Source organism: Dipteris shenzhenensis, chromosome 25 (assembly GCF_047967505.1).
Source record: "Dipteris shenzhenensis isolate YYH24624 ecotype China chromosome 25, Dip_SZ_1.0, whole genome shotgun sequence".
Lineage (NCBI taxonomy): Eukaryota > Viridiplantae > Streptophyta > Polypodiopsida > Gleicheniales > Dipteridaceae > Dipteris > Dipteris shenzhenensis.
In genome coordinates, this window is record NC_141620.1 from 23,002,952 (window position 1) to 23,019,025 (window position 16,074).

A 16,074-nucleotide genomic window follows, 5' to 3' on the forward strand; every position below is an offset into this window, starting at 1 on the left:
ACCTTCCAAAATAGGTACTTAAGGGGAAAAGGTGTAAACTAATACAAATGGAATTCGCATTTTTGTTCAACATGAGGAACTCGTATGGAATTTGCAAAATTTTTAAATGTCGAACACTCAGCAATTTTTTTTGTTAAACGCTACATAAAATCATTAGAATGCCAAAAACCTTTTCTCCTCATAGAAGAAGATACCGTGCCCTCATAACCCAAAACAAACAAAGGAAATCATCTCCCTAAGCAATTTGCAACAGGAAATTTGAAGCTAGCAAGCAGAAGAAGTGCAATGACTGTAAATTAAACTGATGATCACAATTCCATTGCCAATCCACTTATTTTAGTATACATGAGATGAGATGAGATGCTTGCAGATTAGGAAGCAAGCGAGCAGCCATGCTGCATGCCTGCAGCTGCAAACATCATCCCTCAGTCTTCAACATTCTATATTTGAGCAGTCAGCCAGCCATAGCGTCTGTTCTGCAATCTCTGTAATGTGTTTGATCATCTTTCAGCAGTTGCAAGGATCACACTTGCAATTCGCACCACACTTGCAACCCTCGCTAGAGGTCTTCTCGATTTGTTCACAAGTGCAAGGCTCACTGCACTGGCAATTGCCTCCACATTTGCAAGCATCGGCCCCAACTGTCATGACGTTCTCAGATCTGCGCAAGGCAATCACAGAAACAAGCAATCTCACTCCCAGGACGACCGATCTTATACTCCGACAATTCCAAGGCACCTATTGTAAACCAGAAACTGTCAAGCTCGCACAGAAATTAGAAGAACTTACGAGACGTCCATGGCAGTCTCGTCAAACACCTTCTTGCCGCATCTGAGAACAGCAAAGGGTACGTTAATCAAATAACAAAAAATTGCAGCATACGAAATTTTTGTCAAGGGATTAAACAAATTAACACTGTCAAGAACTGAAAAGTCTTCACAGTTAAGCATAGCACAGGCTCATCCGCTCAGTACGCCCCTCGAAAAAACAAGGTCATACTTTCCACATCTTAAACCAATCAACCGCCTCGAGTCGTACGGCTAAGAGAGCACCGGCATGAAGGCGCAAGCGACTTAAGTACAACAAGAACGGTGAGCATGACCAAACGCGTAAAGATGAAGGGGGCGAAACGCAGGAATTATTTCCGTTTATGGGCGAATCCCTTCAAATCTTTGGATGCACAGCAATTTCCAGCATAGGACGGGGAAGACAAAACGCAAAGAGACATGGAAAGCGAGCCCCAAAAACGGGCGAGCTTGAGTAGATGAAGCGAAAGGCAGAAGAAAGGCAAGCTAAAGGGAAGAAAAGGGGCAAGGAAAGTGGAGACGCACTGGCAGGAGCTACCGCAGCTGCAAGAGGAGCCACAGTTGCAACCAGAACCGCAGGAAGACATCGTAAATATGGGCGTGAGAGAGAGAGAACTAAGGAAAGGAAACTGTGCAAAAACTGAGAGAGATTTGGAGAAATATGTGAGATTTGAGAAGTTGATATGAATTTGTAGAAATGTTGGCGTGTTGTTGATTTAAGGAGTATGGAGGACGGTTGCTACAACTACAACCACACACGTTAACACACTCCACACGTTTCCACCCCCCCCCTCCCACACGACTCATCAAGTCGGTTCCTCCTTGCCCACAAAAAGTATATCATTTGAGATCATCTCACTAGTATGGTCCCATTAGGACGTTGGAATATCATCATCAGTATGATCTGATTTGATATTTGTACATATATTTGTTAGAAAAGTTGGTGGGATCTCACTCTCATTAGTTCCAAGTATCATCTCATGTAAAAAGTTCTCAGGAATATCAAGAGTATGATCTGATTACATTATCAATATGATCTCAGTGTGAATAGCTCTAGTACTCTGATGTGAAAAGTTATGATTATATGAATAGCTCCAGTATTTTGATGTAAAAAGTTTGTACTCATTACACACACACACACATGTATATGTATATGTATATGTATCTATAAGAGAAGTTGAGGAGCCATCTTACTACCCCATTTGCCAACTTTCCTTCATCTCCACGCTAAGATCCTTGACTTTCATCATCCAAATGGGCATGGGTCCCAAAAGGATGTATCATGGAAGGCAAAAACCCACCACCTACTACAAAATTTGCAATTATTGACACTCCAAGGAATATGAGAAATAAAATATGGGTGTCTAAAATGAACAATGTTATTGTGTTTAATATGGATGTGTGCAATATGATTAGGTTGAAATAATATAGAAATAGATGGCATAGGGCCCATGGTTGAGGCGGCAAACTTTTCCCTAATGTCAATCCCTTTCATGTGGACATGTATGCCAGCATGCACACGTGCGTGTGCACACACAGGCACATGCATGCATGCGCATGAACACAAACACACGTATGCATGCAATGTGGGCATGTGCAAACACACACACATACACGTTGTTTAGCCATGGGCACTACTTATGCCTCTAACAAGAAAACAAGTTGAGCTTAGCGTCCCCTAGATGAATTATAGACTTGGCATTTAATACTTTATGCTAGGTGTAGCTTCGAGGATGCTCATGCCTTTACACCATAAATGATGACCTACCTTGGGGCTCTTTTGTACTTGATGACTTACATTTGGGCCATGCCATTGAGAGCCAAATGATAAAAGCATTAGTGAATGGTAGGTTTAGTGCGAAGCGTATAAGAGAAAGAGCGAGCAAAGTAGCATATTAGAGCAGCTAAAGTGTACTCTCTTGCACTACAAAATTTTGCAAGGTTTTTGATGTGAATCTAATCAAATTTATGAAGAGAACAAGAATTTTCTAAATGAAACCATATGTATAGTCATTAGCTTGGCACAACTTTCACGAAAGAATTATGTTAGTATAGTCGTCAATTGGTCCCCCTAACCGATAAGAATTGAAAAATCTATTAATAAGTGGAAAATTGAGGAGGGGTGGCGGAAAAGCAAGGGAGGGGTGGAAAAATGAGCCTAAAAAGGAAAGGGAGGGAAAAAGAGGAGAGTGATTAGTGAGGAAGTCCCTCTATTTATGAGGGGGAGGGGATTTCTCCCTTCTCATCATACCTAGAGTCTACCTCTTCTTCAACATCTCCATTTCAAGAGATAAGACTTTGAGATGAGGTAATTGGAGGTCTTGAGTTTGAGTGCCCCCTTTGAATAAACTTTTAAAGCTTTGCCTTTGACATTAGGTTAATTGGGGTACTCCACCTTTTCACGAGTTGTTTTTTGGAAGACTCCTCATGGCCGTCATGAATTTGTAGCCAAAAGTTATGAACCTCTACTTTTTTCAAAGCAAGATATATAGCCAAATGTGGCCTTCTTTAAGTTATCCTATTCATTAGGGGAATTTCGGACTCAAAAAGGGCCTCTTGGATTAAACCTTTAAGATTTGTGATCAGTGAACCAACCAATGGGAAGGCTTGGGTATTAAAAGAATGGAGGATTCCATATTGGCCTCTCATTGGTGGAGAGACCTCCCTTGGTCCCTGCTAGGCTCCAACTTGCCTCTCTCTTTCCCCCACCACTACATGTGGCACTTTACCCCCCCCCCCCTTCCCCCCTTTACTTTTTGTTAGTCCCCCCCTACCCTCCTCCCTCTCTTAGTGGGCCTCAAAAATCACGGATTTTTTTCCCTTAAAAAAAGGAGTAAGATTTTAAAAAAGTATCCACACCTTCCCACACAGCTCCCAGGAGTCCGCCCAAACTATCCCTATCCACTCACGACCTTCCTCTCAACCTCTTTCTCCTCTCAACCTTCCGATGTCAACCTCTTCCTCTGCTCAATCTCCTCTCAGCTTCTTCCTCTCACCTCTTCCTTATCTCAACCTCCTCTTAGCCTTCTCCTCTCAACCTCCTCTCAGCCTCCTCTTCTTCAACCTCTTCCTCCTCTTAGCCTCCTCCTCTCAACCTCCTCCTCTCAACCCCTCTTCCTCCTCTCAACCTCTTCCTCTTTGCTTTCTCCCATTCCTTCTACATTGATGAAGCACTCCCCTCTGACCATACCAAATCTAGCACTTCAATCTTGTGTAGGACACATTTTAAAGGACAAAATTAATTTTTGGATTGCTCAGAAGGGGTGTGTAAGGAGGAGAGGTTAGGAGGAGTATGTTGCAAAGCGACTTGGGGAGAGAGGAGAGACAGAGAGAGAGAGAGAGATTCCTATGGATTGTGTGTCTATGATATGAGTTCCTATGGATTTTGATGTAGTGGACACAATAAAGATAGAGATTCATAGATTTGATCTGATTTGAATTTATTTGTAGTTCTTTTGATTTAATATTCTTAAATGAATGATTTTAATTAAATACTAATGATTTGCTTATTGGCCTACCCTATGGGTAGCCTTAGCAAAGGTTCAAGTTTTACAAAGCTAAAAATCCCAATTATTTTGTATTTGTTGGGGCGAGAAATTCCTATTGGTTGCTCGCAACTTTGGCAGGCTGGTATTTATGACTTTGTCACTAGATTTAGAAGTGTCTTTGACTATGGTGCTCTATTAGATTGTCAGATCTGTATTTAACACTGATTCATTGGCACCTTGGCAGTGACTGATTCATGATTTTTATTTTCGGCTTCTTGTTGATTGGACCCTTGCTTTGTCACCTTCTCTTTGTATCTTTGATATCTGCCAAAGAAGATATGCTACTCCAGCTAGAATAGGTCCACAAAGCAAGTAACACCATATTCTCTAGCTATTATCACATCTCTAGCTTTTATCACAGTCTCACATTTATCTTGTGCAAAGACAGCCCCTCCCCCATCTTGAATGTGCATCGTGATTTCCAGTAGTTGTCTATTCTCTTGGACCTATTCCTCCTCCAACCCCTTTGTGAATCTGAATCTCAACCCCCTCTCACCTCTTCTCCTCAACTTTCCCTGATTTGCAGCTCTCGCTATGTTGTAACTTCTCGCACCACCAGGAGGTCGATGGTCTTTGTGAAAAAGGGTGGGGGTGCAACTGTGCATTTTTCTTAATGATTCACGCCGCATTGAGCTCTCAGGATTCAGAAGAATGTCAAAAGGTGAGAGAATTTGAGAGGCACACACTACTAATAAGAAAGCATGATGTGATTGTGGAGATTGATCTTGATTTCATCCGTGATGATGTATTGCATCTCTCTTTCTTTGGCATGTATTTGTTCTTGCCCTGATCACGTCCCCTCTTTTGAAGACATTGAGAGGTGGATCGTTCTTGATTTATGTCGGCCTTGTCCCCCGAATTGCCTGCAATTTGGCTGAAACTGTCCATTATCTTTCATGGGAATGATGGTTCTCCTAAGCCAACATTCTAACTGAATGAATTGATCTAATGGATTTTCTGGCTGGATTTCCTTCCTAGACTTTCCTTTGTGGATGATCACCTCTCACTTCCTTCATTTTGACTAAGGCTAAAAGGGGTTTGAATCGATCGAAAACACTAGGGGTGTCCTCTAGTCGCTCAAGGTAATAATTTGATAGTTTTTCTAATCATTGTTAAGGGAGGCCACTTCCATCGAAAATGTTGATCTCCTCTACTTTTCCTAATGGACAAGATTCTTCTTCCCACCTTCAGATCAATTGAGTTGTTGGATCACACTGAAATGGTGAAGGCCCTTCCTCCATGAATTCTTTGTACTTTGTACCTCTTTTCAATTGGTCAGGGAAAAAGAATGTGTAGCACACACAAGACATTGCAAGGATATGATTGATGCTAATCGCTTGTTTCAGGGGTTTTGTTCTAAACCTGCATACTGAAGCTCTTTTTGTAAATGTGGCTAAAGGTCCTTGCTCTTTCTTTGTTGGCACTATTCTTGGTTCAGACTTTCTAAAGACCTTCTAAGCTTTGGTCCTTTGTTCTTTCTCAAGTGAAGGGTCAAAATGCCATCATCGGAGGTGACTGGAATGTGACTTTAAGGCTCTAGGATAGATCTCATCCAAAGGTGGATCGGTTTCAAAAGGAAACCACGGCTTGGGAGGACCTTGATAGGGTATTCTTTAACTAATTATGTGGATCTAATTTCAGATGATGCCTTATCAAGGTTCACATGGAACAATTGAAGGAAAGCTCTTGAGTTTAAAGCTTCCAAGTGGATCATTTTTACGTATCTTACTTTGGTTGGTGGCTTGTTGGCCTTCTAAAGGGAAACATGGATGTTGGATTAGCTTTATCGGGTCATGCTATGATAGAGTGGTCATACTCAATTCCCTTAGACTTGAGCAAGCCAAATAATGTCCCCTTTCACCTTAGCACCTTGTTTTCTTTTTTGATCTTGGGCAAGTGTTTCAGGGTTCATCTAGTAACCCCAAAAAGGTGCTATAGGTTTAGAATACTTGCTTTCTCATATCAAAAATACATATAACAGTGTATATGAATTACGAATTAGAATAAGATGAATTGCAGGACATGAAAGTTATAGAACTTACGCAACTGTAGATAGATATATATTTCCTTCATGATCAGAAAAGTATACAATGCATGATCCATAAGTGGATTAAGACTTCAATAGGTACACCTGACAGTTGATGTCATTTCATATCTGAAACAAGTAAGTTTACTACCAATGATTATTAAGGACGGATTAAGACCAGATTCTACTCTAAATATTTACCCGGTTATCACTGGCCTCCTGGTGGATAGGAATTTTGAAAAAATTCCTTGACCTGAACCCATCAATGTAATTTTAAGATCAATCTAGTGGTAATTAGTAGACTCTCTTCATGATGCAAATATCACATCAATCCAAGACCATGCGGTTAGTAGAGTGAAGAGCTTGGTGCAGTACCAAGATTCAAACTACTGCCATACATAACTGTCTAATTCCCAAAAGAAAGTTCAGAAGCCAGCAGTTATTTCTATGTAGCTGCTAAGTACAAAAGTAAAAACAAAACAAAAAAAAAGATGGAAAGTAATATTGGAGAAATACTGTGTTTTAAAAACACTGGAGTTGTATATATTATGCTCAAGGGTGTGTATCTTTAGTTGTTCCAGCCTATGTTACTAGCTTGGAAATATCATCTAGAGGTGTTGATGAAGCATGTAAAATATAGGAAGACAATTTCTCATACTCAAGAATGGAACTAGAATTAGGAAACTTTGGAATAGATGAAACAATTTTCGTGCTCAATATGGGTGAGGGATCAATATCATATTTAGAAGATGCACCTGGTGCAGTCATAGCTTCAGGTATCACAGAAACTGACTCACAAATTTGATCTACAATCTTATCCAACATTGTTTGGAAAATATTCAAAACTTCACTCCTTGATGGTTCATGAGGACCATCATCACTTTGGCTATCATGCTGAATCAAAGCTTCTACTGCAAATTTCTCAGCATCTGTATACCCCCCTTCTAATGTGCTTGTAGCAATATGATGTAAACCTAAAAATGTAACCTCTGTCTCCTCAACCTCTCTGATAGGAGACCTCAACACGTCAGAAATGGAAAGATATTTGCACATTTGTGCGTGATATAGCTCTTTCTATTTTGCTTCAATCTACCCTTTCAACATTGTAATTCTGACAGATTCTTCTCTCTGTAAATAGTCCTAGAAGGGAAATGCAATGACCTGTGATACTTTGTCTTTGATGTTGACCCACATTGTTCTCATGTAAGATTTAAATTGGTTACCCATCTCTTCAAACTCTAATGCACTTGCAAAATGACCCTCAATATCTAGGGTATCCTCTTTTACCTTACTTTTAATTTGCTCCTCTACTGAGTTTTCATGCTTTCTTCATCAAGGCCCTAAATGACTACCCAACTATAGGAACCGGCATCACATTATCTCTATTGGGTGAAATAGATATCGAATTCACAGGTGCACATCATCCAAAATTAACACAGTGTCTTGCTGCCCTGTAACTGCCGGTTCATCTTGGATGACTTGATCACCAACCCAACTCATCTGACCCTGATTAGTGTGCTTGAATTGGAGTAAAAAACTTTTCTTCAAGCTAGTATTTGGTACATGCAGCCTAGGCGGAGATGGCAAAACGTCTGGCAACACAGCTGCAATCTTGTAAGAGGATTTCAAGTCCTCCTCAGCATAATCGGCTTCCCGTAAATCCATTTGATGTTCCGTAGACATCGGCATCTTAACCTCCTCTTCCTCAGCTCTGGGTGGTGGAATCAAAATAGGATTATATCCTTTAGCATGGTTGGCATGCTTAAATAGGGTTCCCAACATAGGTCGCAATTTAGATTGCGTGACGCCCCCACGTTTGTCTGTCCGAGTGATTTCCCCATTGATGCAATTAAAAACAATTTGAGCGTAGTTGAACTTCACACCTCGCTCAGCCAAAAGCAACATCAAATAATTAGACTCCGACATATAATCATACTTTGTCAGAAACAAGATGCGCTCCATGAACCACAAGAACTGATGTCGCACCATATCTTTACACTTTTTTAGCATGAAATATGCTCTGGTTGTTTGCGGCATACCAAATTGTTGACCATTTCTTGAACAAGCGGCTTCTCCAAAGCCTTGAGTAACAATGGTAACTTGAACACTTCCGAAACCAAAGCGGGAGTCAATTGTAAAATGGGAGTGATCTTACCCCCTATAGACTACAAAAATTCAAACTGTGCATCCACCATCAGATTCATCTTCCAGGTCCACCACAGAAAATCATTATACTGCTTGAGTTTGAGCTTCCGTAACCATAATAAGTTCTCTAGAAGATTTCCATACAGATGAAATTTAAAATCAATGAAGGGAGAACTGGGAGCTTGCGCATATGATCTGATGCATTTCGCTCGCTCCAAAGGTGGCGCCTCCAGGTCATGAGCCTGCTACAGAACTCATTGGACTTTCGACCTCAGATTATGAGATTTTTTCGATAGCTCCTTTCTCTTTCCCATCGACTCCAATTGGGAGCTGGAATCTAAAAGAGTTTGCGTAGTTGCACCTCATGGGGTTGTTGAAGCTTCACTTTCCATATCTTGCATAAAAGGGTGAAGAGCCCCACGCATGTCGTGCGCTTGATAGAAAGACAGGACCAGTTGCACTGAAACTCTATGGGATGTCAAAAAATTGATGAGAAACGAATCGTCCCATCCCACCTTAGGTCTCCTACTTGGATGGATGCAATTGGCTCGTGCGAAGGGACACACATCTCAACATGGGGCACCTCCTACCTTATTATAGCAACAAATAAGGCCCCGACCAAGACCTCCGGCATTGGCGGATCATACGACTGTATCCTGGGCTCACGAAAACCGATGAAAGGCTTCATCCAAAATCCATTGATCGGCGTAGGTAAAACGTTTCCGTGCAAATCAGCAATCCGGAATGTGCCCTGTTTCAAATTCTGCACAATACGGTATGGGCTCTCATATCATAATTTCAGTTTGCCCAAAAATCTCCCCAAGCGTGAATTATACGCCGACACCAAATCCCCTTTGCAAAAAATTTTGAATTTAATGTTACGGTTAACCTAGGCTCTGCGCTGCTCCTAAATGACCTGCACTGTATACTGACTCTGAATTTGATCTTTGTCCAGCCTTAGCAATTGCTCCTATCGGAACTAAACGGACTCTTTCGGGCTCATCTTTTCCACTGCAATCCTCAAACTCGAAGAGATAAATTCCATGGGCACCACTACTATGACATAAACTAGCGAGAAAGGTCTCATGCCCATAGTGACCTTAAAAGCAGTCCGGTATGCCCAAAGTTCCGAGTGAAGTTTGGTATCCCAGTCCCATCGGTGTTCTGAAACAGTCATCTACTCTTCGTCTCTCCATTCCCTTGCAGATGATACATGGTGGATATCTTGTGAATTACCATGTGCACTTCTGTCAACTGCTTTATCATATTGTTAAGGAAGTGAACCTTGATTCGAGACAAACTCGATTGAGCAACCAAACCATGCAATGATGTTACGATAAATGAACTTCACCGTACTAGCCACCTTATTATCCCGTAACGCTTGAGCTTCCACCTAGTTGGTCGATTAGTCTGTCGCCATCACCACATATTTATTACCTGTGAATTGAGCTGCCGGTTTGAAGGGTCCCATAAAATCCAACCCCCTTTTTTGAAATGGCTTCAAGGACAAAACCAGATTGAGTGGCATACGGTTGCCATTCACTGGATGATCATCCCATTGACAAAACACGTAGCTCTTGGCAAACTCATGGGCATCCTTGATTATGATGGGCCACCACAATCCAGCCTAAAATACTTTTTAACTATAATTTCCCCTGCCAAATGACCCTCGAAAGCTCCCTGATGCACCTCCATTAATACCACATTTTGCTCATGTTCTGGGACACACCGCTTGACCACTTGATCAGCCCCCCTTCTATATAGCATCCCTGCAATCACCATGAAAGGCCATCTTTTGAGATCCAGAGACATCTCTTCGGGGAAGACGCCGTCAAGCAAAAATTGTAACATTCAGTCATACCAGTACGTCCCTTGAATGGGTTCAATCTCAAACAGGTTAATATCCAGCAGGTCATTGGGATTCCCTTCGATTGGTTCTTCACTGGAATCTAGGCAACTTAAATAGTCCGCCACAAGGTGTTGGCAGCCTGGCATATGGACAATGGTGTAGTCAAACTCCTATAGTAATAGAATCCATCTGGCGAATCTGCCGATGGGCTGCTGCTTATTGACCAAATACAGTAGAGCATGGTGATCCACATGGAGCACAATCTTATTGCCAAGGAGATAGTGCTGGAACTTTCCCAAAGCATATATCATCCCCAGGCACTCGCGCTCTGTCATTCACGAAATAATTTCGTTCTACTGATGTGAGGGTACGACTGGTGTAATAGATAGCTTGATACTAGCCCTCTACTGCTTTTGCATCAGAATGGCTCCGATGGCGAGATCGGATGCATCCACAAATACATGGAAGGGCAAACTCCAATCAAGTGGTTGGAGAACTGGAGCCACTAGCAAAATCTTTTTCAACCAATGGAACGCAGTCTGTTGCACATTTGTCTACAAAAATGGTGTATCCTTTTTTGTCACGCCTGTCAGAGGTTGATAGATATAGGACAAATGTCACAAGAAATGATTGTGCCACTTCACTTGCCCAATGAACCTTCAGATTACTAGGGACTTTTGCCTTTTGTATCGCCTCTAACTCTTGTGGATCAATTGTTACACCTTCTTCTGTGATGATATTACCAAGCAACACTCCACGTTTTACTGCAAAGGCGCACTTTGCCAGATTCAGACTCAATCGTGATTTATGGCAGGCCTCAAAACACGACTGCAAATGATGTAAATCCTCATCCTGGTTTCCAAACACACTGAGATCATCCTGAAAGACCCACATAAACATGGTCAAATACAGTGTGAACGCCTTCTGGATCTAGGACTAAAATGTAGGTGGCGCATTCTTCAGCCCAAATATCATCACATTACTGGCAAACACCCCCATTCCGTGACAAAGGCAGTTTTATCTTTATCCTCTTTGCCATCTGAATCTAGTTGTACCCATTGAAACCATCTAGAAAACTGTAAAGCTCATGCCCCACAACAACATCTAGTAATGTGTCACAGAACAGTAGAGGAAAGAGATCCGTGATGGTTGCCACGTTCAACTTTTGGTAGTCGACACAAATCCAAAGTTTGCCATTCTTTTTAGGAACAATTACGATGGGTGACAACCAGTAGGTCACTCCCTTCGTCGAAAAAATGAATCCTACTTAAAACAACTTATCAATTTCTTTCTTCACAAGCTTAGCATAGTTCGGATTCATAGGATATCTCTGTTGGATGATCAGTTTCGAATGTAATGATGTGAAACCATATGTGAGCATATGGACTGACTCCGAGTAGGTACTAGTCGGGAAGCTGAGGGTCAACACCCTGCATATCTGTATATTCCCATGCAAATATCTTTATACTCTCAGAGCAGCAAAATCAAACCTTCCCGAAACTCGCCTTCAGCCAGAACACTGATACGGACATTCTTCGGTCATCATCTATTCCGAGGTTGAACTCCTTCAAATCATCCTTATGCACCCAAGATGTACGATGCATTTGCTCCTCGTATGCTAATTCAGCCTCACTGATCAACTCCTCCCTGTATTTTTGGTAGGGTGTCACTTCCCCCTCCTTTGGGTCAGGATCCGCTAGTGTGAAGTCCCTTGTTTCTTCCAAGTCGTGTTTCATGGTCGACCTCGATTGTCCTTCTGCCTTCGGTGGCAGCGGGTGTTTGCCATCCACGAAGACCTCGTATACAGTTGTGGTGGGTACCTTCCGTTGAATGCAATGATGGAAATGTTTGACCACATCCACCTCAAAGATCGGAATCATCGTGGGATTGGCGTTTAAGAACTTCTATTCATGACTCATCATCATCCTGCTGACACCAATGTTCACGCCCTGGGCAATCATTGGCCGGTTTTCTTTTTTCAAGACAGTATCTGGAATCATCTGCATATTTAATTTATTTTTACCACTATGGACAGTGATCGTAGAGGAACCCTAGTCCTGTTTGACACACGATGCTTTAAACCAAGGTCGACCCAACAGCATAGGGTACCGAACATCCACTTCTTCCATTTGCAGGACCACAAAGTTGATCAAGAAGACCATTCCCTGTAACTATAACAACTGATTGTAGATAATGCCAAGTGGCTGTATGCACCTCAGATCTGCCTTGCATACCTACAATGGTGCTGGTTCCAACCTAAACAGGCCCAACCACTTAAACATGTACTGGGGGAGGATATTCACGCTAGACCCACCGTCCAGTAATACCCCTGCTAGATTTTGGCCCCAAAACTACACCTTGACAGCTGGTACTATGTAGTCCATATCTTGGAGTTCCTCGCCACAGGCGATTGGCTCCTCTCCACGTTTAAAGGTGTAATCCGAGAATGAGTTCTGGGGGCATGAACTACGGATGCGACTACAGTAGCTCACTCATGAATTGGTGTTGCACTTCTGAGACCATGTAAAGCAATCGATCCATCAAAATTTTAACCTCTTCTTTCTTCAATGCCTTCAACAAGCTGTCAAAAAAAATTGTCAAGTCCAAGATCAGGAGTCGAGGAATGGTCCACCTAGGAATCCAAGGGTACTGTTCGTGGATCTTAGCATCCCCTTAATTTCCAGTCGCTTTATGGTCCCCCGAATTTGAAAGCTCCACTCATGGCACCCTTAATCCCACCAGTAATTCATGTGGGCGGCATTCCACAAAATCCAGTGACAGCACAGACTGCCCGTATTCAACAAAATCCGGTGACAGCATAGACTGCCGGTATTCCATAAAATCCGATGCAAGCATAGACTATCGGTACGCATAAAAATTCAGTGCAAGCATAGACTGCCAAAAAAATCCGATGACAGCACCGACTGCCAGCATACAACAAAATCTAGCCCCGCAGCACCGCTTGCCGGCCCTCAATCCACAATCCAAGAACGGCACTGTCGACCGGCTTAGGGGTGAATCCGGGGAGAATTCAACATCCTAGTGGCCCACCGAATTCGTTAGCACCAAATCCACCAGTCGTTTCGATGAATCTGCACCAAGCTAGCCTCAAATGGAAGTTTGGCGAGTTTACGACGGGCAAGAAAGAAGATTCAGACAATCACATAGCCCAGTTTGAAACACGATGGCGAGCCAGTGGCTTCGATGGAATGTTCGGTGGCATGGAAAAGATGTAGCAATTTGCTTAAGCGGGGAGGCCATGAGCTGGTTCAATCCGTATGGGTGAGGTATGGGTAGGCCACTTTCTCACATATGACCAACTGCGCACGTAGTTTCTTCAAAGATTTCGCAAACAGAAGACTCCCAACGACATCCAGAAAAAATTATGGGAGCTCCGTTAGAAGAAGCTCATGATTGAAGATTATGCTCAAAAGTTTCACAATCTGAATGCTCGTCTAGACGTGGCGGAAAGACCAACAACAAAAACATTGACTGAGTACTTTTGCAAAGGATTGAGGGCGGACATTCGCGGTGCTGTTAGTGGAGATCTCCATCACGAATGGATTCAATGCCCTAATTGATGCCACCAAGCGGCTGACAGGTGCTATGGATCGTGTAAAAGAAAGTCCAAGAGGGATGATTCAGATAGTGAGACTGACTCGGATGGATTCGGATGATAACACGAATGCGGATAGTGAGGAGTCTAGTAGTGGCTCGGATGACGATGAGAATAAATCGGTCACCCAAGGTAAATAAGGAATTAAAGAAATCCAAAAAGGAGAAGAAGCATGCCAAGATGAAGGCGAGTGAACTGGAAAAGATATTGGAGGAAAAACTCAAAAATATGGTAGTCAACTAGCCCGCAACACGTGTGGTATGTGGTATTTGCGGAAAGAATCACCCGCGAGAGTTCTATTGGTACAACCCACAAGCCCGTAACAATCTGACACAATAGGTACCTCGTACACCAGCAACGACTGGGGCCAATCAAGTGGCCATTGATCCGAGAGTAGAACGGCATGTGGCTCAAATTCAACAGCAGTGTAATAATTGGAATCAGTGAGGCAATTGGAACTAGCAGCAGAATGGTTGGGGCCAAAACTCCGGATCCAATAAAGACTTTAATTACTATCAGGAAAATGGGCATCAGGCAGGTATGGATTGTCCATTATGGTGTCGGCATCGAACTAAACGAGGGATGGAGATTGTGCAATGGCTACGATGAGGACAAACGCAACTCGATACACCACCAGTACAGACTCGTGTCATCTTAATTGAAGAGATTAGTGCCCGGTCCATCTACTCAGATGAGTCGACGCCCAAGCCCTTTGCCTTCCCGATGGGGGAGCTGTCGGGACCCATGCTTCAGATGCCTTTGCCACCACCACTAGTTTTGCTGCATTAGGACGGTCAGGAAGAGCTATGAACTGCAGCTTTGGAGCAAGTCGCTAAGTTACAGAAAGGTGAGAAGCTGAATGGTGACAAATGGCATCTAGTCATTCTGTTTTACGACTCAAAAATGGAGGAGGGTCAAACGAGTCAACCCCCAGCATAGCAGCACACCCCTAAGGATGAAAGGCTCGCCAAAGAGATTTTTTGGGTTGGCGAACTTTTGCCTCTTACTTCCTACGATGGACCCTTTTGGTGGCAAGTTCATTAGACGTTGTTGGAAAGACTCAATTCGCCGCCATTATGCATTGTCGCGCAAAAATTCTTCAACGGCGGCTGGTCTAGTTGACCTTCGGTTGCTTGCTATGGTTTCGAATGGGGGACTGATGTGGGTACTACTATAGACCTCATCTTTCTTGGAATCATCCGCAATGGAACCCATCTGCTACTTGCATACGTTTATCATCCTCTCCCTCAGTTTTGTGATTGGATTCGTTTGTCCAAGTCCTCCAACTTGAAGTGGGTCATACCATAGTCTTCGGTTGGTTGCCACTGCGTCAAGGCCACAGTTTCGATCAGGGCCACAAAGTTCGGATCTCTTTGTAGCAGCTCACTTGGGGGAACCGTATCGTCATCATTGAGGCATTCTATTGGACTGGTGGGTTCCCCATCCACCCCATCGGCATACAGCCTGACATTTACTATTGAGAAAAAGTCTAGTTGGACATTCGAGTGCTGCTAGCGTAGATCATCCCGCGACTGTGTACGGATGCAATGGGGCCTATGTCAACATCAAAGCCTGACATACAGTTCAGGGTCGATCGACATCCATTCCCTCTGTTACGCTCAGTTCAGTGAGCACCGTGGCATCGGTCGGTTCCAAGCATGTGTGAATCCCTCTGCTACGCTTAGTTCAGTGTACACCATCGCATCGACCGGTTCCAAGCATGTGTGAATCGACCATAATGGTGCAAGCTTTTTTGCGTCAACAGATGCACGTAACTGCCTGGAGGAGTCACAGGTTTCTGGGTACTCACATTGCAAGTATCAGTAACTTCATGGCAGTTTATTACGCAACAAGACGAATGTTAATGTGTGCCCAATTACAACAACGGGAATTCGCAAACAGCAATTTACGATTCCCCTTCATTTTTGGGCCTGATGCACATTAACGAAAGGAACCATGGCCTCGGAGTTGACAAGGAATTCGTCTAGCAGGATCGCCAATGTGTCATTCGATAACCCCAAAAAGGTGCTATAGGTTTATAATACTTGCTCTCTCATACCAAAAATACAGATAACGGTATATAT

At 43.0% G+C, this 16,074-nt stretch overlaps 1 protein-coding gene across 1 annotated transcript; it reads right to left on the minus strand.

Moving 5' to 3' along the window:
• Positions 1–292: 292 nt before the first annotated feature.
• LOC147885624 (uncharacterized) lies at positions 293–1,539 on the minus strand. Its single transcript, XM_087397002.1, has 3 exons — positions 1,332–1,539; positions 790–831; positions 293–661 (listed from the first exon to the last, which is right to left on the minus strand). The coding sequence occupies exons 1-3, from the start codon at positions 1,391–1,393 to the stop codon at positions 508–510; spliced, it is 258 nt and encodes an 85-aa protein (XP_087253128.1). The 5' UTR covers positions 1,394–1,539; the 3' UTR covers positions 293–507.
• Positions 1,540–16,074: the final 14,535 nt, after the last annotated feature.